The sequence below is a fragment of the Ursus arctos genome, unplaced genomic scaffold, assembly GCF_023065955.2.
Source record: "Ursus arctos isolate Adak ecotype North America unplaced genomic scaffold, UrsArc2.0 scaffold_32, whole genome shotgun sequence".
Taxonomy (NCBI): Eukaryota; Metazoa; Chordata; class Mammalia; order Carnivora; family Ursidae; genus Ursus; species Ursus arctos.
In genome coordinates this window covers 30,354,388-30,377,819 of record NW_026623008.1, presented here as the reverse complement: position 1 = coordinate 30,377,819, position 23,432 = coordinate 30,354,388, and the positions used below count along the sequence as shown (strand labels likewise).

The 23,432-nt window shown below is 42.6% G+C and overlaps 1 protein-coding gene across 6 annotated transcripts; it reads right to left on the bottom strand.

Annotated features, from left to right (window-relative positions):
• Nucleotides 1-769: 769 nt before the first annotated feature.
• ZFP69 (ZFP69 zinc finger protein) lies at nucleotides 770-23,324 on the bottom strand. Of its 6 annotated transcripts, none has more exons than XM_048221781.2 (7): nucleotides 22,640-23,323; nucleotides 21,141-21,623; nucleotides 19,780-19,865; nucleotides 8,090-8,216; nucleotides 7,697-7,795; nucleotides 4,913-4,957; nucleotides 770-3,501 (listed from the first exon to the last, which is right to left on the bottom strand). In XM_048221781.2, exons 2-7 carry the CDS (start codon nucleotides 21,265-21,267, stop codon nucleotides 2,372-2,374), a joined length of 1,614 nt encoding a protein of 537 aa, XP_048077738.1. In that variant the 5' UTR covers nucleotides 21,268-21,623; nucleotides 22,640-23,323; the 3' UTR covers nucleotides 770-2,371. The 6 variants fall into 6 exon arrangements, with proteins under 6 accessions (XP_048077738.1, XP_048077737.1, XP_048077739.1 ...); XM_048221780.2 differs by having other exon boundaries at nucleotides 21,141-21,539; XM_048221782.2 differs by having other exon boundaries at nucleotides 7,697-7,792; nucleotides 21,141-21,539; nucleotides 22,640-23,322.
• Nucleotides 23,325-23,432: the final 108 nt, after the last annotated feature.

Sequence of the window (23,432 nt, the reverse complement as noted above, 5' to 3'; positions counted from 1 at the left end):
GACCTGAGCCGAAGGCAGAAGCTTACCTGACTGAGCCACCCAGGCACCCCTAAATTGAGGAGTTCTAATTAAGTGAATTCCTAGACCCTTTCCAGTTCTAAAATTCTGATCCTATGAGCGGGTGTCAGAGTGAGTTAGGATCCAGAATTCATCTATGAACAGTAACCCTTTCTGCTCTCTTGCCCCTCCAGACATCCCATTCACACCATCTACATGGTTCCACAGAAGTCCTCTGCCTACCTACAGGGGGGCACCTGACCTGGCTGAGCCAATAAGAGATCTTCCCTAGGATTTTAAGATTGGAAATAAGAAAGAAAAGGCGGTATCTTTTTTTCTGGGTGATGGAAACAATGTATGTAAAATCTGGAGCTGATGGCAACTGTGATTTACTACAGGTGTTAAAAAAAAAAAAAAAACACAAAAAGCCAAGGTGAGAGATGGAGAGAAAGCTGCCTGGACTTCCTCAAATGCTTCAGGTCCTAGCTCCAGTCTGCTGTTAGAATGTGTTGCAGCCCATGAATTATAGGATACCCCAATATGCCTCTAACAATACCCCCACTTTGAGACTTAAATAGCCCCCAAATGATTAGTATTACCTGACCAAAGAGTCTCAACTAATCTACTGAGTGTAGTCAGAGCCCATATGGGAAGGAGGAAAATGGGAGATGGAATTATAAAGTAGCACTAGATACAATGGAGGCTCTCAGTGCCAGGCTTTGATTTGTAACTGGAGTAGCGGCTGTGAGATGGGGATCGGGGAAATCCATTACCATTTCACAGAATCACTAAAACTTTAATAAACGTTTACCAGATTGAAAAATGAATATGTACAAAAGCATGTGGTCCTAGTCTTGGTGCTCAGCTTTCACATTAGCAGTGTTAATTAATGCTCTCAATCATTAATTAATGCTCAATAGAAAGTCACACCCTACCTCCTTTCTGTCTTCCTCCATGTGTTACTTGTAACTTGCTAACATAACCATCCTGTAAAAGGCTGTGTGGTTGGTCATCCATGGTACACCCTGCCATCCTGAGTACCCTGACTCAACTGTCAGTGTTCCTCCATTCCATCCGAGGGGCAGCCGCCAAAATTTCACTTGCTAAGACAAGTGTATTGGTCTCCTTAAAGGGACTCTCCCTGATCAGGCAGCCCCAGCCTCAGAAATCAGAGACTGGAGCAGCTGGTGGAGAAAGGGCTTCTCCTTCTCCAGCTGAGACTTTGGTAGGCTCGGCTGCTGTCCAGGAAGAGGCAGATTCCTCTCTGGCTCCAAGAATGGCAAGCACCACTCTTCCTGGGGCTGCAGCTCAGCTGTCCTTCTATGCTAAGTTACTGAGACAAACCGATACTCCTTTGATGATTGACACGGCAGTTGTTCCAGGACATGCTTCAGCAGCAGGTGGCTCCCACAGTTCTCCATCTTGCTGGTAGGAAAATAATTTGGCCCAACCTCTCTCTGAAGACCAGTTTGGCAATATCCATCATGAAAACGCACATACCCTCTAGTGAGAGATTCCAGTTCTTGGAATTTACCCTACATATCTACTTACATGTGAAAGAAATAAAAAATGTTTATGACTATTCGTTGTAACAAAAGAACAGAAATCCAAAAGTCCATCCATAGGGAACCGGCTAAATAAATTAAAGTACATTCAAACCACAGAATACTACATCGTTGTAAAAAGAATGAGTAGACACTGTATCTACCAGCAGGGAATGACCTTCATGATATATGGTGAAGTAATAAAAGTAATGTGCAGGGGTGTTTAAAAAGGAGGCTGCCATTTATGCTTAAAAAGAAAAACTCTGCATTTGTATTCTCTTGGATACAAATACAAAAATCTCTGGAAGGGTGCACACAAAAAAATTAGTTATTAAAAAATGGTGGTTGCCTCTATAAAAAAATTGGCGGTGGGGGATGTGGGAAAAGGATTTTCACTTATACAACTTTCTATGCCTTTTGAGCTTTACACCACTTTTAAGTTTCCCCATTAAAAAAAAAAAGTTTACTTAAAAAATAGGGGTGGTGGTATTTTCAAAAGTTCTTCCCAATTGTTAGTCTATAAATCAGTGAATGCCCATGGAGAATGATTAATCCACCATAAAATCAGAAAGATAACAATTATGTGTGCATTTTCCATAATGCTGAATTTCATTTGAAGGACCATTTAATTTCAAGGGCCAATTGTTCTTTATTAAGTACTTTGTATGGAGGTGTTAGTAGACAGTAGTTATCAATGTACTATTTACATAATGGGCAAAATTAAAAGCTGGCATCATGATATCAATTCCTCAAATTTGAATCCTGGAATTTAAAAACACAGAATCACTGATTTAGAGCCAGCTTTTGTTCTCATGTAGAATAATCTATTTTCAAACATTATTTCGAAAGGCATTCCTCCTGTGTATCTCATGATGCCGACTAAGTGAGGAATTATAGCTGAAGGCTTTTCCACATTCATTACATTCATAAGGTTTTTCTCCAGTGTGGTGTCTCTGATGTTTCTTAAAGGATGAATCATGCCGGTAGGCTTTCCCACAGCGGTTGCATTCATATGCTTTCACTCCTGTATGAACAGTTTTATGGTTGCTAAGGTGTATCCTCTGCCTAAAGGCTTTCCCACATTCCTTACATTTGTAGGGTCTCTCCCCAGTATGGATTCTCTGGTGATGTGTTAGATATGCTCTATGACTAAAGGTTTTACAACACGCAGTGCACGCATAGGGCTTCTCCCCGGTGTGAATTCTTATATGTTCACTAAGGTGTCTAATCTGTCGGAAGGTTTTCCCACATTCACTGCACGTGAAGGGTTTCTCTCCAGAATGAGTTCTCAAATGTTGGATCAAGCTAATGTTCTGGCTGAAAGCTTTCTGACATTTATCGCACACGTAGGGTTTCTCTCCAGTGTGAGTTCTATGATGCTGATTAAGAGATGAGCGATGTCTGAAGGCTTTGCCACATTCTTCACATTCAAAGGGTTTCTCGCCAGTATGGATCCTCTGGTGTGTAGTAAGGGATGCGCTTTGACTAAAGGCCCTTCCACATTCCTTACACCGGAAAGGCTTTTCACCAGTATGAATTCTCATGTGTTCAGTAAGATGAATGGGTTGTTTGAAGATTTTTTCACATATATTACATTCATAGGTTTTTGTTCTTATGTAACTTGGATGATTAATCAAGTCTAATTTGTATTTGTTCCCCTTTCTAGGTGTATCGCATTTACGGTGCCTCTGCTCTATAATAACATTTGAACTGACAATAGTTTCACCAAATTTGTTAGTTTCTTGGCCAGTCTTGTGGGTCAGGAGGGCTTGTCTCACATCTCTTCCATGGGTTTCCTGGTGCCTTTCTAAGTCACCATCGTATTTGGAGACTTTTCTCAATGTGGAATAAATGACATCGTCTCTCAGGAACCCTTCCGTCATAACGCCATGATATAACTGTTCCTGCAAGATGTCATTCTTTGCAGCTGATGCATCGCTTTCTGTTTTATTCTTCAAGTCTGAAAGAAATGGAAAAAATGCAAGGAACTCTTATTCATTATGCTTTAAAAAATCAATTATTGAAACGAGTATGAAATAGAAATTTAGATAACTACACATATAAAGTACGAGTTTTTGATTATAGTTGACCCGTGAACAACATGGGGACTGGCATACCAACCCCAGCGCAGTAAAAAAAAAAATCCATGTATAACTTTTGACTCCCCCCAAAACTTAATTATGAATAGCCTACTGTTGCCTAGAAGCCTTACTGATAAGTCAATTAACACATTTTTTATGTTATATGTATCATATATTATATTCTTACAATAAAATGTGAAGGGAGAAAGAATACACTTATAGTGCTGTAACAAACCCACGTATATGCAGACCCGTGCAGTACAGACCAGTATCGTTCAAGGCTCAACTGCACAGTTAAATATGGTTATGCAACCGGGGAGGTAATGGGAAGTTAAGAAACAGTAAATAAGGAAAATGTGTGATTTTATATAGAGAGTAAAATTTGAGGACTTTAGACCTGTTCTAATACTAAATAATGAAATTTCAGAGCTATGCCTTATGAATACCTTTTTAGTTGACAACAACTTTTGGAAAACAATCTCAGAAAGATAAAAAGATGTCCCTCTCTCCACACCAGCAGCAGCAGATGCTCGTTCGAAAATAAGGTCTGAACTAAGAACTTTCATAAAAACATTAAGCTGTCTTTTACTGAAACTTGTATTAATATTTACATTGTTCTATTTTCTTAGTTATTAGTCTGTCTCTAGAAAGGAGACTTGTAAGAAACCCAGACTTTGCTGCTATTATTGCTATGTTCTATGAAAGTATCTTTTATTTTTTTGAGGGGGGAGAGGAGTCCCAGAAGAAGACAGGGAGAGAATCTCAAGAAGGCTTCCCTCCCAGCAGGGCTTGATCTCACAACACTGAGATCATGACCTAAGCCAAAATAAAGAGTCAAACACTTAACTGAATGAGCCACCCAGGTGCCCCCGAAAATATCTTTTAACCTTTAAAATTCTGATTGGCTTTTTTACTTGATAATTTGTTGTACCCATTACCAATATTTCAACTGATAGATCTATATCCTGAAAGGTATAACGTCTTGTGAGATTTTTTTTTGGTCAACACAAAAGTATATTAGTACTTTCAAATTCTTAATGAGTAAAGGCAATAATAGAGTCTATGTTCTGTGAGCTTCTGATTCTGAATACGGGAGGGGGAAGAGAAGAAGACTGGGAAGGAAAGAAGAAGCCACCTATGTCCCTTCCCCAAATCAGTATCCAGGCCTAAAAAAGGACGAGACTATTGAAGAAGAGAAGACTCAACTTTAAATGAAGTTGAGAGTTTTTGTTACTGCATTAAACAAAAGATTTTACTAAAATCAAACTGTTATTATTTAAAGGGACTGACCTTCTAGAAGATCATGGCAGCTTTTATTATTTTCAGTATTATAAGCTGAAAAAGAGAAAACCCAAGAGAATATATAAACAAATGACTGGAATTAATAATGGAGTGAAACAAGGTGGCTAGCTATAAGATCAATATACAAAATTAACTGGGCTATTACACACCAACAACGAACACAAAACACAAGTTAAAAATATATACCATCTACAATAGCAAAATATAAGGTCTTCAAGACGAATCTAACAGGAGATGTAATATGTAGACCTTTATCGGGAAAATTCTGAAACTTTATTTTTAAAAAAGTTAGGAAATATCAATAAATGGAGCAAAACACTATGTTCTGGATAATAAAACTCAGTATGATAGTATTAATTCCCCCCAAAGTTGATCTATAAATTCCATTCCCATCAAAATACCACTGAAGTATTTGCGCGTGCGTGTGCGTGTATGTGTGTGTGAAATTGGAGGCACTCGTTCTGTAATTTGTATGGAAGTCAAGAGGCTAAGAATAACCAGGACAATTGTGAAGAACAAAGTGGGAGAACTATCTCTACCAGATATTCAGATTCACTAAGAAATACAGTAATTAAGACAGCTTGGCATTTGAGTAGGGCTAGAATAGAAAAATAGAACAGAATTAGAGGGGCGCCTGGGTGGCACAGCGGTTAAGCGTCTGCCTTCGGCTCAGGGTGTGATCCCAGCGTTATGGGATCGAGCCCCACATCAGGCTCCTCTGCTATGAGCCTGCTTCTTCCTCTCCCATTCCCCCTGCTTGTGTTCCCTCTCTCGCTGGCTGTCTCTGTCTCTGTCAAATAAATAAATAAAATCTTTAAAAAAAAAAAAAAAAAAAAAAAAGAACAGAATTAGAGAGTGCCTAGAACAGACCCAAGTATATAAGGAAACTTGACAGGTAACAGAGTGGCTACTGAATAAATGGTTCCTGGACTGATTATTCTTGTTGAAAAAGTCAAAGTAGAGCCTCACCTCATATTACATATAAAATGATTCCAGGTGAATTAACTTTAAATATGAAAAACCAAATCTTAAAGAATATAATATATATTACATACAATTTTTCTATAAATCAAGAAAAAAGATAATAGAACAATTGGCAAAGATATAAACAAGTCATTTACATAAGAGAACTCCAGATGGTCAATAAACATGAAAAGTATGATCCTCTTGCTAGTAATCAGGAAAACAAAAGAAACAACGAGATACCATATTCACCCACAAATTTACAATAATTTCGTTTTTTAAAAGATATTTATTTATTTATTTATTTGGGCGGGGCAGAGAAAGACTCTGGAGCAGACTCTGCACCGAGTGTGGAGCCCAACACAGGGCTCAATCCCACAACCTTGAGATCCTGACCTGAGCTGAAATCCAGAGTTGGACGCCCAACCAACTGAGCCACTCAGGTGCCCCTACGATAATTTTAAAGTTTGACAAAGCTAAGTGTTGACAAAGAGGCTGAGCTCTGGAAACTCTTAAGGCTTGCCGACGGGAGTACAAACTGGTGCACCTGCTTTGTCGAGCAAGTCAGTAATCTCCAGCAAAGCGAAGGCGCATATACAGCATGACCCCACTAAACAGCTCCGGAATACTCGCATATGTACACAAGAGGACGTGTGCAGGAAGACACTGCATCTTGGTAACCCCCAACTTCAGAAACAATATAAATGTATATGAATAGGAAAATGGATAAATAAATTGTGGTTTATTAATTCAGTGGAAATAGAAGAACCAGAACAACATAAATATCAGCCATGTTGAAGGAGAAAAGCAAGTCGAAGTAAATACACATTTAAAGAATAAGAACATGCAAAACAATACCATATACTGCTCTGGGACAGACACCTGTAATAAAAGTATGAAGACACGGGTGAAAATGACAATATTTAAACCTGGAAGAGTTGGTTATTTCAAAAGGTAAGAGGGTAGCAGGGCTTCAACTCTTTTTTTTCTTAATCTAGGTAGAAGCTACATAGAAGTTTGTTACAATGTTCTTTATGTCTTACTAAACACCTAAAATATTTCATAATAAAGCAAAATTTAAGGAGATGGCTAAAAACCATTGAATTTGGGGGGCCCTGGGTGGCACAGTCATTAAGCATCTGCCTTCGGCTCAGGGAGTGATCCCGGCGTTATGGGATCGAGCCCCACGTCAGGCTCCTCTGCTGGGAGCCTGCTTCTTCCTCTCCCACTCCCCCTGCTCGTGTTCCCTCTCTCGCTGGCTCTCTCTCTCTGTCAAATAAATAAATAAAATCTTAAAAAAAAACAACACACTGAATTTGGGGAGAAAGTGTCTTGTGGCAATTTCTCTTGCAAGAATTTTCATACAGTAGTTGTTACAAAAAATACAAAAGATACATGAGTTGAAAAGAAGAGTGAGAATCAAAGCGGAAATTGTAAAATGGAAGTTGGCAAAAAGTGGAAATAGAATGCAAGACAGAAAATGAAAGGTCTGCCGAATGCAGTGAGAGTCCTGAAAAGAGACGTGTTTCCTGTGAGGAGAGACCAGGTACTTCTGACTGCTTAGAGAAAGGAGCTTTCAATTCAGAGTTCAGGATACTAAAAATAAGAGGGAAAGTCAAGTTTAACCTTAATGAAGACAAGATTCCCTTCCCTCCAATTGCGGAGAGACTTCTGCAAGGTCAGGTGAAGGACAGGGGTGACGGAGGGAAGGGTGATGTCAGGTTTAGCGCATGCCCTGTCCAGGGGCTGTGGGAAGACTGCGGAGACTCTGGCCTATGTTTTAAAATGTACTAGCTGTCTTGGTCTTACCTGACCTGGGGTCTCCTGGGCCTTCTTTCTCTGTCATCCATGGTTCTTGTCCTTTCTCCAACTGAGATATCACACTAGGTTTGGAAAGTTGATATCCTGCTTGTAAAGTAAAAAAGAAAAAAGAGCATGAATGGTTATGCTGAGTTCTAAGAACCATCCCCAGAATTTCGTCCTAGTCCTCTAACATTCAGGGTCTCTGATCATGGAGAGGGCACCACAGGACGTCTTCCTATTCTAGCTCTACCAGGTACAGCAGTTCCCCCAAGGAATGAGACGTCTCTAATACACAACCCAAGGCCAAGCTCCAGGGAACCCACAACCTTTAATAATTCAGAAATAATGACTGTCCTGTAACGGACAGGTTTTCTGGGAGAATGTTTCACCCGTCCTTACCCACTGAGACCAGGTTCCCATAGTTCTCCAGCATCACCTCCCGGTATAGATTCCGGTGAGCAGGGGCCAGGTGTCCCCACTCCTCCTGGGTGAAGTCCACGGATATGTCCTTGAAGGTCAACAGTTCCTAGAATATTGAATATATTCCTTTTCAGACGGAGTCCACCTCCACCAAGGTCCAAGGAGTTCTGACAGAATTCTAAGTTCTGAGAGAGTCTAAACTAGGTTTACCGGGAGCCTCCTCTGACTGTGTTTGAAAATCCTCCAGAGATTACCATAAATAAATATTTAGAAAAACAGATGGTCATAGGTGCCTTAGAAAACAATTAAGCAGGATAAGGGAGGGACATGGCAAACAACAGTGAGGGGAGAGGAGGATCTTTTATGCAGGGTGGTGGGGGAAGGCCTCTCTAAAAAGGCGATATTTGATGGGAGACATGAATTCAGTGAGGGAGAGCCATGTGGAAATCTGAGGGGAGAGCGTTCCAGGCAGGTACAAAGGACCTAAAGCGAGAGCATCCTTGGTTGTCTGAGGAACAGGAAAGTGAACAGCATCACTGGTGGAAGGTGGTGAAGGAAGGAGTAGGAGATGAGGTTAGAGAGGTGGGGGAGGGAGTGGTGGGGGTAGGGAGGGAGGGAGAGGGAGAGGCTTTCAGCACATATCGTCACGAAACCAATGCATTCCTGATGAGCTTAATTTCTGGGGTCCCACTGGAGTTTAATGCAAAGATGAACAAAACAGTCTGGAACTGTGGTCTAACCCCATCCTAGCTCAAATACTCCAAGAGCTAAAAAAGATCAGTGTCCCCACCCCCAGCTGTGGTGGCATGGGCTTTTGTAGTTGGGTTAATCAGAAATGAACGCCTCAAATAAAAGCTGTATCTCAGCCACAGCTCAGCCACAGCTCTAGGGGGGATATGAATAATCAGTCCCTTGCCTTGACCACTAGACAGAGGAAAGGGCTTAGTCTCCTGGAAATAAACAGAACTAAACAAACAAACAAACTATATTTCATCCCTCACTGTTCTTTAATACCCAATATCTGAACTACTATAAAAAACTGTTACACATGTGAAGGAGGAAGAAAATCTAATCTATAATCAAGAAAATAAAAATCAGGGGCGACTGGGTGGCTCAGTCATTAAGCGTCTGCCTTTGGCTCAGGGCGTGATCCCGGTGTTCTGGGATCAAGCCCCACATCAGGCTCCTTGGTTGGGAGCCTGCTTCTTCCTCTCCCACTCCCCCTGCTTGTGTTCCCTCTCTCACTGGCTGTCTGTCAAATAAATAAATAAAATCTTTAAAAAATAAAAATAAAAATAAAAAAAATAAAACTTACAATTAAAAAAAGAAAAGAAAAGAAAAGAAAAATCAATAGAAGCAAACCCATAGGTGACCAAGTCATTGGAATTAGCAGATGGGAAGTTTAAAGCAATTATTAAAATATATGTTAAAAAACTTACAATAGAGGGGCACCCGGTTAAGCATGTGACTCTTGATTTCAGCTCAGGCCATGATCTCAGGGTCATGAGATGAGCCCACGTCAGGCTCTGTGCTGGGGGTGAAGCCTGCTTGAGATTCTTTCTCTCTCCCTTTCTCTCCCTTTCCCTCTGCCCCTCCCTGCCCCCCCCACGCAAAAAAAAAAAAAGGACAGAATAGGTGAAAACATGGGGGTAATTGAGAACAGAGAGAGAAATGCTAAAGAACTAAGTGAAAATTCTATGAATGAGAAATATAATACCTGAAAAATCCACTGAACAGACTTAGTGGCAGATTGAACCCTGACAAAGATGAGATCTGTGAAACTTTTTTTTTTTGAAGGCAAGAATTCTCTTTTTATTTGCTAATAATGTGATTATGTTCAAAGAAAACCTTAAGGAATCTATAAAAAGCTACTAGAACTAGTATGTTTAGCAAGGTTACAGAATACAAGGTCAGTATAAAAAAATCAATTGTACTTTTAAATACTAGCAATGGACAGTTATAAATTGAAATTACAAATAGCAATTATAAGGGATCAGAAAATTATGAAATACTTAGGGATAAAGTTAACAAAGTAAGTACAGAATCTTTACAATAAAACCATAAAACATCGCTGGGAGAAATTAAAGATCTAAATAGTGAAGAGATATACCAGGTTATGGATGGGAAGACTCAGTATTTATAAGATAGCTATTCTCTGCAAAGTGACCTATTGATTACAATACCAATTAAGTTTCAGGATTTTTTTTTCTTTTGGTAAAAATTGAGATCTGTGAAACTTAAGACAGGTCAATAGATATTATTCAAACTGAAGCACCAAGAGAGAAAAGAAAAATAATCCAGGATAATACCAAGTGGTTTAATATCCATGCAATTGGAATCTCAGAAGGAGATAAAAGAATGGGCAGAAAAAATATTAAATAAAGGCTGAAAATTTTCCAAATTCGATGGAAAAAAAAAAATCAAGGCACAGACCCAAGAAGCTCAGCAAACCCCCAAAAGAAATAAATTCAAAGAAAATCATCCGTGGGCACATCGTAGTAAAACTGCTGAAAAGCAAAGACAAAAGGGAAGATCAAGAAGGTAGCCAGAAGGTAGGAGCGGAGGCACGAAACACAAGAAAGGCTGGTCCGTACAAACAGAGAGGCATGTCACCTGCAGGGAGAGAAGAGTAACAGCTGACTTCTCATTCGAAACAGTACAAGCTAAAGGATCATGGAACACTCCTAAGTGCTACAAGAAGCAAAGTCACCCTAGAGTTCTATATCCAACGAAAGAGTCTCAAGGAGGAAGACAATAGAAAGACATCTTTAGATCAGCAAAAGCTGTGAGAATCCATCAGACAGCCGCACTACAAGAAATGTTAAACAACATCCCTCTGAGTGAAGAGAATGATGCCAGTTAGAAACTTGGAAATAAAAGAAGGAATGAAGAGGGCCTGTATTGGTAATTATGTAGACAGATATGAAAAGACCTGTTTTTTTCTCCTTTTCTTAATCTCTTTTTTCTTTAAAGATTGTATTTATTTGAGAGAGAGTGCGTGTGTGCGAGCATGAGTTGGGGGGGCGGAGAGAGGGCCAGAGGGAAAAGCAGACTCCCTGCAGAGCAAGGAGCTGGACATGGGGCTCAATCCCAGGATCCTGGGTCCATAACCTGAGCTGAAGGCAGACGCTTAACCGACTGAGCCACCCAGGAGCCCCTCCTTTTCTTAATTTCTTAAAAGCAATTTACCACTAAAAATAAAAATAAGAGGGGAGCATGCTCTCAATGGGCAGCCTGCTTGAGATTCTCTCTTTCCCTCTGCCCCTCCCCCTACTTGCATGCACATGTGCTCTCTCCCTCAGATAAATAAATAAATCTTTTTAAAAAATAAAAAAATGAAAATAAGAACAATGTACTGTGGGGTTTATAACGTGTAAAGCGAAATGTATGGTAACAATATACAAAGAATGAGAAAGAATAAATGGAAATAGGAGGCTTTCATACCATGTGTGACAGCATAATGTTAATTCAACTGTGATATGTTAAAAACGTGTATTGTAATGGCCAGAACAACCACTAAAAGCAAATCAAACAAGTAGAGCTCAAAGGTCATCAGAGGACATAAAGTGGAATACTAAAAAACTATACAGTCAAGAGGAAGCAGAAGAGGATGAAAGAAACAAAGATGGGTGAACAGCCAACAAAGAACAAGAATATTCAGTTAAATCGAATATTCAGTTAAATCCCACCATATCAATGATGACGGTAACTGGAAACGCACAAAACAAGCCAGACATGGCCATATGTAAGGTCACACTTTAAATATATAGACACAGATAAGGTTAAAAGCAAAAGAACTGAAAGAACACTGGAGGAACTGTAGTAAATCAGACAAAGTGGACTTAGAAGGACTATGACTAGCCATAAAGAAGAGACACCTCGTAAACTGCCAGTTCATCAGGAAGGCAACAATCCTACGCATTAATGCATCTGATAACGGAACTCAAAGCAGAGTTGAAAGAACTAAAGGGAGATAAAGACGAAACCAAGATATAGATTTTCACACTCCTGTCTCAGTAATTGATACAAGTGGACAAAAGTGTATCAAGGATACAGATTTGAACAACCCATCAGCCAACTTAAACTACTGGACATTTACAGAACACTGTACCTATCAATTGCAGAATATAAATTCTTTTTAAACTTTTTATTTTGAGATAATTATAGATTCCCATACAGTTGTAAGAAATAACACAGATCCCATGTACTCTCTACTGGGCACACAGCGAAGTTTTGATTGGAAAGGGACACGGTGGAAATGGTCTATACTCTGGTTACAGGGTGTATACATATGCCAAAATAGAACTATACACTTTCTTTAGTGTGTTTTCTTATATTTAAATTGTACCTCAATTTTAACAAAATTTAATCTTTTCCTAGCACTAAGAATCCCATTGGTTTTTGATAAATGTCCAGAGGCAAGGAATTCCAGATAGTGGAATGCAGAGATAACTCTTTAAATAATTACACTATTATAACTTCTTCCCTATTGCTGTAAATAACTCTGAAATGCACTTCAATCTTAGAAGGAATCAGCGTCTGAATCAGCTGAGGAAACTGGGATTGTAAACAGCTAGAAAAAACTGCCCCCAGCACCAAGCAAATAAATACAAGAGGTAAGTTCAAATCCTGTACCATCTAACTTCAGAACCCAAGTTCTTTTCACTTAAAACTCTTCTGGGAAGGGGGAATGAAGCATGAGAGACTGTGGACTCTGGGAAACAAACTGAGGGCTTCAGAGGGGAGGGGGGTGGGGGAATGGGATAGACCGGTCATGGGTAGTAAGGAGGGCAGGAATTGCATGGTGCACTGGGTGTTATACGCAACTAATGAATCATCGAACTTTGCATCAGAAACCAGGGATGTACTGTATGGTAACTAACATAATAAAAAAAAACATTAAAAAAAACCAATATTACCCCTTTACGAATAGCTGGTAGGAATACAGAGAGCTGGCCACACTGGATTATGGACAAAAGATAAAGGCACTGTATCAATGTACATTTTTGAAGTTGAGCAGTGGTTGATAGGTGGTAAGTGAAGTTGATCAGTTGATACTGTGGTTCTCTAAGGAAACAGTCTTAGGAAAAAACACGCCTAGGTATTTAGAGATCAGGGGTCGGGCTGTGTGTTACCCTCAACTGAATCTGAAAAAATTATGCATGTGTTCCTTGACCTATCTGTATTTTTGCAGTGTTTTGTAAGTTTAAAATTATTTCCAAATAAAATAAGTTTTTAATGGGAAAAAAAAAAAAACAACTCTTCTGGGGTAAGGAGTTAAGATGGCGGAGGAGTGGGGGACCCCTTTTTCAGCTGGTCCCCTGAGTCGAGCTGGATAGGTACCAGACCAGCCTGAACAACCACGGAACCAGCCTGAGACGCAGGAAGATGCATCTGGATCTCTACAAATGAACATCTCCAGCGCTGAGTATTGAGGTATGAAGCGGGGAGCCGTGAAACCGCACAGATATCGGAAGATAAACGGAAGGGGGAGGGAGCCGCCGCGTTCTGGCGCTGGGAAGCGGTAGCCACCTGCACGGGGGAGCGGGCGGACTCACGGAGGGCACCCGCGAGAGAGCGGACTGTGACCGTGAGCCGGGTGCGCGCGTGACCAGACTGAAACGGAGCTCCGGTGCGCTCACTGGATCCAGACTGAGACCGAGAGCTCAGGGGGCGCGCGGGGCGGCTGGTGGCTGGCGGCGTTAGAAACACAAAGGACAGAGACGCGCCGGCCCTGGAAATGAGGGCTGGGACTCCGGGTGTGGGGCGCACATCCCGGGACGCTGCAGGGTTGAGCAGCACCAACAGTAACAGAGTTAAAGTGGCCAGAACATCAGTGGAGAACGGGCCGCAATCCCTCTGTTCTGTGACAGAGGCTGAAATTTGGCCGCTGCTTCTCTGACTCTCAGAAGAGGCACAGCAAACCGCCAGGGAAAGCCGCCAGAGAACAAAAGCCTGGAAATACCGGCTCAGAGAGTGCCCATCCCCATCCTCCCTCGCAGGGGACGCCGAGACTCTACCCAAACAGGGTTGTCCGAGTATCGGCGCGGCAGGCCCCTCCCCCAGAACACAGAAGGCAGGCTGAAAAATCAAGAAGCCCACATCCCTAAGGTCTCTATAAAACAAGGGTGCACGGCCTGGGTCCCGGTCAATAATTTGGCCTCTGGACAACCCCGCAACCTCTCCTCATCAGAATGACGAGAAGGAGAAATCCCCCCGAGCAAAGAAAAGACAGTGACTCTGTGGCCTCTGCCACAGAACTGATGGATATGGATATAACCAAATTATCAGAAATAGAGTTCAGAGTAACAATGGTCAAGATGATGTGTAGACTTGAAAAAAATATTAACGAAAATGTTAATGAGAATATAGAATCTCTAAGGGCAGAAATGAGAGCGAATTTGGCAGAAATTAAAAATTCTATGAGCCAAATGCAGTCAAAACTAGAGGCTCTGACGGCCAGGGTGAATGAGGCGAATTGGAGGATGGGTTAGTAGAAGAGAAAGCTAAAACAGAATCTGGACTCAAAAAAATCCATTCTCAAGAATGTAGGTTACAGGAGATTACTGACTCAATGAAACGTTCCAATGTCAGTATCACTGGCATCCCTGAGGGGGTGGAGAAAAACAGAGCTCTAGAAGAGATATTTGAACAAATTGTACCTGAAAACTTCCCTAATCTAGCAAGGGAAACAAGCATTCGTGTCCAAGAGGCAGAGAGGACCCCTCAGAAGCTCAACCATGATAAACCTATGCCACGTCACGTCACATCATAGTGCATTTCGCAAATATTAGATCCAAGGATACAGTATTGAAAGCGGCCAGGGCAAAGAAATTTCTCACGTACCAAGGCAAAGGTATCAGAATTGCGTCAGACCTGTCTACACAGACCTGGAATGAGAGAAAGGGTTGGGGGGGCATTTTTAAAGCTCTTTCAGAGAAAAACATGCAGCCAAGGATCCTCTATCCAGCAAGGCTGTCATTCAGAATGGATGGAGTAATAAAGACCTTCCAGAATTGCCAGTCATTGACCAATATCATAACCACGAAACCAGCCCTACAGGAGATATTAAGGGGGGTTCTATAAAAGTAAAAAGGCCCCAAGAGTGATACAGAACAGAAAGTCACAATCGATAGAAACAAAGACTTTACTGGCAACATGGCATCATTAAAATCGTATCTCTCAATAATCGATCTCAATGTAAATGGCCTAAATGCTCCCATAAAACACCACAGGGTTGCAGATTGGATAAAAAGACATAACCCATCCATTTGCTGTCTACAAGAGACTCATTTTGAACCTAAAGATACATTCAGACTGAAAGTAAAGGGATGGAATACCATCTTTCATGCCAATGGACCTCAAAAGAAAGCTGGGGTAGCAATTCTCATATCAGATAGATTGGATTTTAAACTAAAGACTATAGTTAGAGACACAGAAGGGCACTGTATTATTCTTAAAGGATGTATCCAACAAGTGGATATGACAATTATAAATATATATGCCCCCAACAGGGGAGCAGCAAGATACATACACAAGCGAACTCTTAACCACAATATAGAGACATATAGATAAAAATACATTAATAGTAGGGGACCTCAACACTCCACTATCAGAAATAGACAGAACACCCATGCAGAAAATCGACAAAGAAACAAGGGCTTTGAGTGCCATACTCAACGAGTTGGACCTCATAGATATATATAGAACACTACACCCCAGAACCAAAGAATACTCATTCTATTCTAATGCCCATGGAACATTCTCAAGAATAGACCATGTTCTGGGTCACAAAACAGGTCTCAACCGATACCAAAGGACTGAAATTATTCCCTGCATATTCTCAGACCACAACGCTCTGAAATGGGAACTCAACCACCAGGAAAAATTTGGAAGAAACTCAACCACTTGGAGACTAAGAACCATCCTGCTCAGGAATGATTTGATAAACCAGGAAATCAAAAATCACATTAAACAATTTATGGAGACCAACGAGAATGAAAACACAATGGTCCAAAACTTATGGGATACTGCAAAGGCAGTCCTAACGGGGAAATACATAGCCATCCAAGCCTCACTCAAAAGAATAGAAAAATCTAAAATGCAGTTTTCATATTCTCGCCTCAAGCAGCTGGAACAGCAACAGAGGGACAGGCCTAATCCACACACGAGGAAGCAGTTGACCAAGATTAGAGCAGAAATCAATGAATTAGAAACCAGGAGTACAGTAGAGCAGATCAACAGAACGAGAAGCTGGTTCTTTGAGAGAATTAATAAAATTGACAGACCACTGGTAAGACTTATCCAAAAGAATAAAGGACCCAAATTAATAAAATTATGAATGAAAAGGGAGAGGTCACAACCAAAACCAATGAAATTGGAAGGATTATTAGAAACTTTTATCAACAGCTTTATGCCAATAATTAAGCAATCTGGAAGAGATGGAGGCCTCCCTGGAAACCTATAACTACCAAGACTGAAACAGGAAGAAATTGATTTTTTAAACAGGCCAATTAATTATGAAGAGATTGAGTCAGTGATAAACAACCTTCCAAAAAACAAAACTCCAGGCCCAGAAGGTTTTCCTGGGGAATTCTACCAAACATTCAAGGAAGAAATAATACCTATTCTCCTAAAGCTATTTCAAAAAAATAGAAACAGAATGAAAGCTACCAGACTCATTCTATGAGGCCAATATTACCTTGATCCCCAAACCAGGCAAAGACCCCACAAAAAGGAGAATTACAGACCGATTTCCCTAATGAATATGGATGCCAAAATCTTCAACAAGATCCTGGCTAATAGAATCCAACAGTACATTAAAAGGATTATCCATCATGACCAAGTGGGATTTAGACCTGGGATGCAAGGGTGGTTCAACATTCGCAAATCTATCAGTGTCTTAGATTTTATCCAGAAAGAAAAATTCAAAAATCATGTGATTCTCTCAATAGATGCAGAAAAAGCATTTGACAAAATACAGCATCCTTTCCTGATTAAAACCCTTCAGAGTGTAGGAATAGAGGGTACATTTCTCAATCTCATAAAAGCCATCTATGAAAAGCCTACTGCAAATATTATTCTCAATGGGGAAAAGCTGGAAGCCTTTCCCTTAAGATCAGGAACTCGACAAGGATGCCCACTCTCGCCACTATTATTCAACATAGTACTAGAAATCCTGGCAACAGCAATCAGACAACAAAAAGGGATCAAAGGTATTCAAATCGGCAAAGAAGAAGTCAAACTGTCTCTCTTCACAGATGACATGATACTCTATATGGAAAACCCAAAAGAATCCACTCCCAAACTACTAGAAGTTATAGAGCAATTCAGCAATGTGGAGGGATAAAAAAATCAATGCTCAGAAATCAGTTGCATTTCTATACACGAACAATGAGCCTGAAGAAAGAGAAATTAGGGAATCCATCCCATTTACAATAGCACCAAAAACCATACGTTACCTTGGAATTAACTGAACCAGAGATGTAAAGGAGCTATATTAAGAAACTATAAATCGCTCTTGAAAGACATTGAAGAAGACACAAAAAGATGGAAAACTATTCCATGCTCATGGATCGGAAGAATTAACATAGTTAAAATGTCCCTGCTACCCAGAGCAATCTACACTTTCAATGCTATCCCAATCAAAATACCGAGGACATTTTTCAAAGAACTGGAACAAATAGTCCTTAAATTTGTATGGAACCAGAAAAGGCCCCGAATCGCCAAGGAAATGTTGAAAAGGAAAAACAAAGCTGGGGGCATCACAATGCCGGATTTCGAGCTGTACTACAAAGTTGTGATCACAAAGACGGCATGGTACTGGCACAAAAACAGACACATAGACCAATGGAACAGAATAGAGAACCCAGAAACAGACCCTCGGCTCTTTGGGCAACTAATCTTTGATAAAGCAGGAAAAAACATCCAGTGGAAAAAAGACAGTCTCTTCAATAAATGGTGCTGGGAAAATTGGACAGCTACATGCAAAAGAATGAAACTTGACCACTCTTTCACACCATACACAAAGATAAACTCCAAATGGATGAAAGACCTCGATGTGAGACAGGAATCCATCAAAATTCTAGAGGAGAACATAGGCAGCAACCTCTACGACATCGGCCAAAGCAACCTTTTTCATGACACATCTCCAAAGGCAAGAGAAACAAAAGATAAATTGAACTTGTGGGACTTCATCAAGATCAAAAGCTTCTGCACAGCCAAGGAAACAGTCAAAAAAACTAAGAGGCTGCCCACGGAATGGGAGAAGATATTTGCAAATGACGCTACAGATAAAAGACTGGTATCCAAGATCTACAAAGAACTTCTCAAACTCAATACACAAGAAACAAATAAACAAATCATAAAATGGTCAGAAGATATGAACAGACACTTTTCCAATGATGACATACAAATGGCTAACAGACACATGAAAAAATGTTCAAAATCATTAGCCATCAGGGAAATTCAAATCAAAACCACACTAAGATACCACCTTATGCCAGTTAGAATGGCAAAAATTGACAAGGCAAGAAACAACAATTGTTGGAGAGGATATGGAGAAAGGGGATCCCTCCTACATTGTTGGTGGGAATGCAAGTTGGTACAGCCACTCTGGAAAACAGTGTGGAGGTCCCTTAAAAAGTTAAAAATTGAGCTACCCTATGATCCAGCCATTGCACTACTGGGTATTTACCCCAAAGATACAGACATAATGAAGAGAAGGGCCATATGCACCCCAATGTTCATAGCAGCATTGTCCACAATAGCTAAATCGTGGAAGGAACCGAGATGCCCTTCAACAGATGACTGGATTAAGAAGCTGTGGTCCATATATACAATGGAATATTACTCAGCTATCAGAAAGAACGAGTTCTCAACATTTGCTGCAACATGGACAGCACTGGAGGAGATAATGCTAAGTGAAATAAGTCAAGCAGAGAAAGACAATTATCATATGATTTCTCTTATCTATGGAACATTAAGAACTAGGAAGATCGGTAGGGGAAGAAAGAGATAAAGAAAGGGGAGGTAATCAGAAGGGGGAATGAAGCATGAGAGACTATGGACTCTGAGAAACAAACTGAGGGCTTCAGAGGGGGGAGGGGGGAATGGGATAGACCGGTGATGGGTAGTAAGGAGGGCACGTATTGCATGGTGCACTGGGTGTTATACGCAACTAATGAATCATTGAACTTTACATCAGAAACCAGGGATGTCCTCTATGGTGACTAACATAATGTAATAAAAAAACATTAAAATAAAAAAAATGTCAGAACCTTCTTCTCTCTTAACAAAGTTTGTTTTTGAGTTTAAAATACAAAAAAAAAAAAAAGATGTACATTTTAGACTCCAAGTGGTATCTGTTTGTTTTTAGGGGCTAGAATTCCATCACTCATTCTGCTTTCGCGCAGAAGTCAGCACAGCGCTAATCTAGATGTTGGTCATAAACAAGAGTTAATAGGAAGAAAGCCACCATAAGGAGGGGATGGCCACCACTGCAGCCCAATTTTCTGTAGAAGAGCATCTTGCACTGAGCTCCCTATGTTGAATCTGTTAGCCCCACACCCCCTCACACTTAAAAAAAAAAAAAAAAAAAAAAAAAAAAGGCAAGTTAAAGCCTTAAAAACCAAACAGCATGGCAAGGAAATGAAAGGAAACCAACCCACCTGGGATTCTGCTGCTGGGGACCCAGATGGGACTTCATCCTTCAAACTTTCTCCCTGGATCTCATCAGCATCCTGAGAGAGCAGTGCTAAAGAAGGGAAAGAGCTATGAAGTTTATATCTCCCCAAATCTCCCAAAAAGAAAAAACTGCCTGCAGATCTGCTGAACATGGCTTTTCTCTCAAAACCTTCACAGAGAGGGACACGTAGAGCACCTCAGAGCAGTAGGAGCCTCCTTAATGAGGAGGGTCTGCAGTATGTTGCTTTGGGCATTAGTACTTCCCAATGGTCAACACTGGTCCAAAAGCACAGATTTACCAGGCCCCTCCTCTGTTCGAAGGATTCTGACAAGAAGGAAAAATCCAAACACTCCCCATGGCCTTCAAGGCGCTCTACAATTCGCCTGAAGCATCCTTTCCCAACGTTAGTTTCTGCTAGCCGCCACCCTTTATCCATCCCACCCATACATTAGCCACTTTCTTAGCCCTCAGTTAGACCGGGATATTCCCCATTCTCTGAACCACTCTTAAGGCAATCATTTCTGCACCCTTTCCCCAAATTTTCTACAAAAAACTTAAGATATCTTTCAAGACCCAATTCAATGCTATCTGCTTTGTGAAAATTTCTCTGATAAATACAATCAGAAGAATGTTTCCTGTCTCTTGTCTTCCAAAAGAAGTTTACCCTAGCATTTTCTTATGCTACCTTCTATTACTTTGATCTGGATATGTGTCTATCTCCTTCAATTAACAACAAGCATTGGAGATCATTATTCATTTTTCCATCGGTCAAGACCCTTAGCAAGGTCCCTGCCTGCTGCAGCGAGAACAGATATCAGCTGGACTTGAAGTGTTAAAGGTATGAACTAAGAGACCGTGTGAGACACACAAATTCCTCTGTCCATCTACCTGTCCTGACCAGACCACCAGATAAGGTGTAACCTTGGACACGTTTCCCACTGATCTCCTGTAAACTGAGAGTCATCAAGCATGTCATTCCTTCCTCCCAGAAGAAAAGAACTGCTCCTTTTGAAAAACACTGGCTTTGGGCCAAAATGACCAAAGGAAGGAAGACTTTGGGAGGGCGTTAGGGAGTAGAAACCTTTGACCCCATATACTTGGGAGCCACTGGTGGGGAACACTGCTGTGCTGTATCTGAGGACTGGAGATGGCAGCAGCATGGAGCACATGGCGCGAGGAGCCCAACATTTCCTCCCCTCCCCAAAAGCCACAAGCACGAACCCCAAAGACCTGCTTTCCCCCAATTTTCTCCCCAAGAGATCACCTCAATGAAGTGTACCTATCCTTTCACACACAAATTGAGAATTCTTCTCTCGCCATTCCCCTCCCTCAGCCTGGTCTCACCTTCTCCTTCAAACATCTTAGTCACGTCCTCCCACAAGGGCGCCCCCTCCTTGGCCTTCTTCGGATGGCGCAGCTTCACGCAGGTGCCGGCCTCCGTGGGCAGGGTGATGAGGAGCTGCTGCAGCATGACGACGCCCCCCGCCCCCGACTGGGCTTGTCCACTTCCAGGGAGGAAAACGGCCAGAGCCTCTCCTGAGACGCTTCACAGGCGTGTCGTCTCCTCTGAGCACAACCTCCTGCCCTTGGGACTTTGGCGTGTCCCTGTGGCACCAGAAGCTGGGGGCTCCTAGAGGCTGATGTGACTTTAACTCTGAAACACTGACTTCTCTCTTGAATGAAGAACTGCCTCCTCGGGAGGCAGCCAGTTGAGTAGGCTAGAGTGCATGCCTCTATATTCTTCTAGAAGAGCAAAAGGCAGAAGAGGGATTCAGAAGCACCCACCACACAGCCAGAACTCCAGAACTTGCAGAAATCTATTCTAAACTGCAAAAGATCCAAAAACAAAGACTTGGCATCAACGTGGATTCTAAGTATAATCAGTGCTCTTGGACGTGGCTGTCTCCCCGTTCCGTAGGCACATAGGCAAACAGCCAAAGATACAAACAGGCACAGACACTGCCTTGACGTCCCTCCTTGTGAGCTGCAAGCACCTTCTGCCTCTTCGGAGTGAAGAGGGCAAGCTTTGAAATCAGACAGCTTGGGTGAGAATCCTGACACCTGTACTTAAAAAGCTCTAAGGCACTTCAACTCTCTGAGCTTCAGTTTCTTCTCTATAAAACGGGGATAACAATTATACTTTATAGGGCTCTAATACTAATGCAAACAATGTCAGGCATGCAAAAACCCTTAATAAATATTACTATAAACCTTTTGCTTTAATGCTGCACCACACACAGCATTATCTTTTTAAGCTACTTTTTAAAAACAATTCGAGATCTAAATTTAAAGTTCAAGTGTCATAAGTGATGGAATAATCACACAGCTGCATTTTCACATGACCAAACAGCGCTAGACACAACCCCACCCACGCAGATGCCCAGCAGCCTGCAAGTCCTTTTAACCTGTTAATACGTCTCCTGGTTTCAGAAACTTTAAAATTGGGTGAGGGGTGTGTGTTCAGATGGAGGAAATACAGTACTCTGAGTATCATGAGGACTAGTGCAGAACTGTTTGTAAAAGGAAAATCTGGGAACAACTCAAATCTATCATCTCATCCAACCACCCGCCCCCCCCGCCCGGGCATCTGATTAGGTGCCTCCGCAGTGACCAGGTCCAGCACATCTGGGGCCCCACGTACAGTCCGAGCTCCGTGCAAAGGGAGCCGGCCCAACTTTTTGAAGTTTGTGAGGAAGGGTATGTAGCTTACGGGCTCCCCCCACCCCCCCCCCCCCCCGGCCCCAAGCTGCGCCCGATGCACAGAAAGGAGCTGCATCCTGCGGGCTGAAGTATGTGGAAATACCCTGCCCCGAATACGTATGTAAAAGTAAACGTCGAGTTACCGAAGTGGGGAAACTTTCGAACCATCATTTAGAAGCTGGCCCTCCTCACTGCTCCCGGCCGTGCCTCCCCGGGATGGAGGCTGCCGACCCGCGAAGCCTCACCAGCTCGGCCCTGTATGCTGCTGGGATCAGGGACGCCGCCGCAAGAGCACTCGCTCCCGAGGCTTTCGGCGCCACTGGTGTCTCTTCGGAGGACCGGGAGGTAGCAGATTTTGTTCTTCCCCAGCCTTCGTAGACCACATGCCCCCGCTCACCGACGATTCTCCGAAACACGCCCCACGTTCCCGCAGGCTTCCTTCGGGAGCCCGCGGGACCTCGACCTCGGCCTCCGCCCCAGACGCCGGGCTTCTTCTCCCCGCTCCCGGCTTCCCGCGAAGCCGGCCTAAGGCCGGCCGCCGCACCGCATCATGCCGCCGCCCTCCCAGGCGGCCTTCCGCGGCCGCGCGCCGGGCAGCGGGGCTCCACCGGCCGCAGTGGGAGGGCTGCCCCGGCCCCGCTTCCCGCAGACGCGGGCGAGGATACACCTCGCGGGCTGTCGCTCTGACGCCGGGCCCGCGGCAGCGGCGGCCGGTTCCACCCGCCGCCCCGCCTCGTGGGCCGCAGCCCCGGGTCGTCCGGCGCCTCCGTCCTCCCAACGCGCTGCGCCGTCGCTCGCGGCACCGGTCGCCCCTGCACCGCCCGGCCCACCCCCGGCCCGGTCACCCCACGCGGCCGCGCAGCCACCCGCCCAGCGCGCGCGTCTTCCGGCGGCTCCGCACGCCCCGCCGCGAGCTCCGCCCACAAGGGACCGCCC

Excerpts from the sequence above, each read along its gene's own strand:
- ZFP69 (XM_048221781.2), bottom strand. The coding sequence starts at position 21,267 with ATGCTGCAGCAGCTCCTCATCACCCTGCCCACGGAGGCCGGCACCTGC. Across the intron at positions 19,866-21,140 it reads TAAGATGTTTGAAGGAGAAG|CACTGCTCTCTCAGGATGCT; the intron begins GTGAGACCAGGC and ends TCCCTTCTTTAG. Across the intron at positions 3,502-4,912 it reads CTGCCATGATCTTCTAGAAG|ACTTGAAGAATAAAACAGAA; the intron begins GTCAGTCCCTTT and ends CATTTCTTTCAG.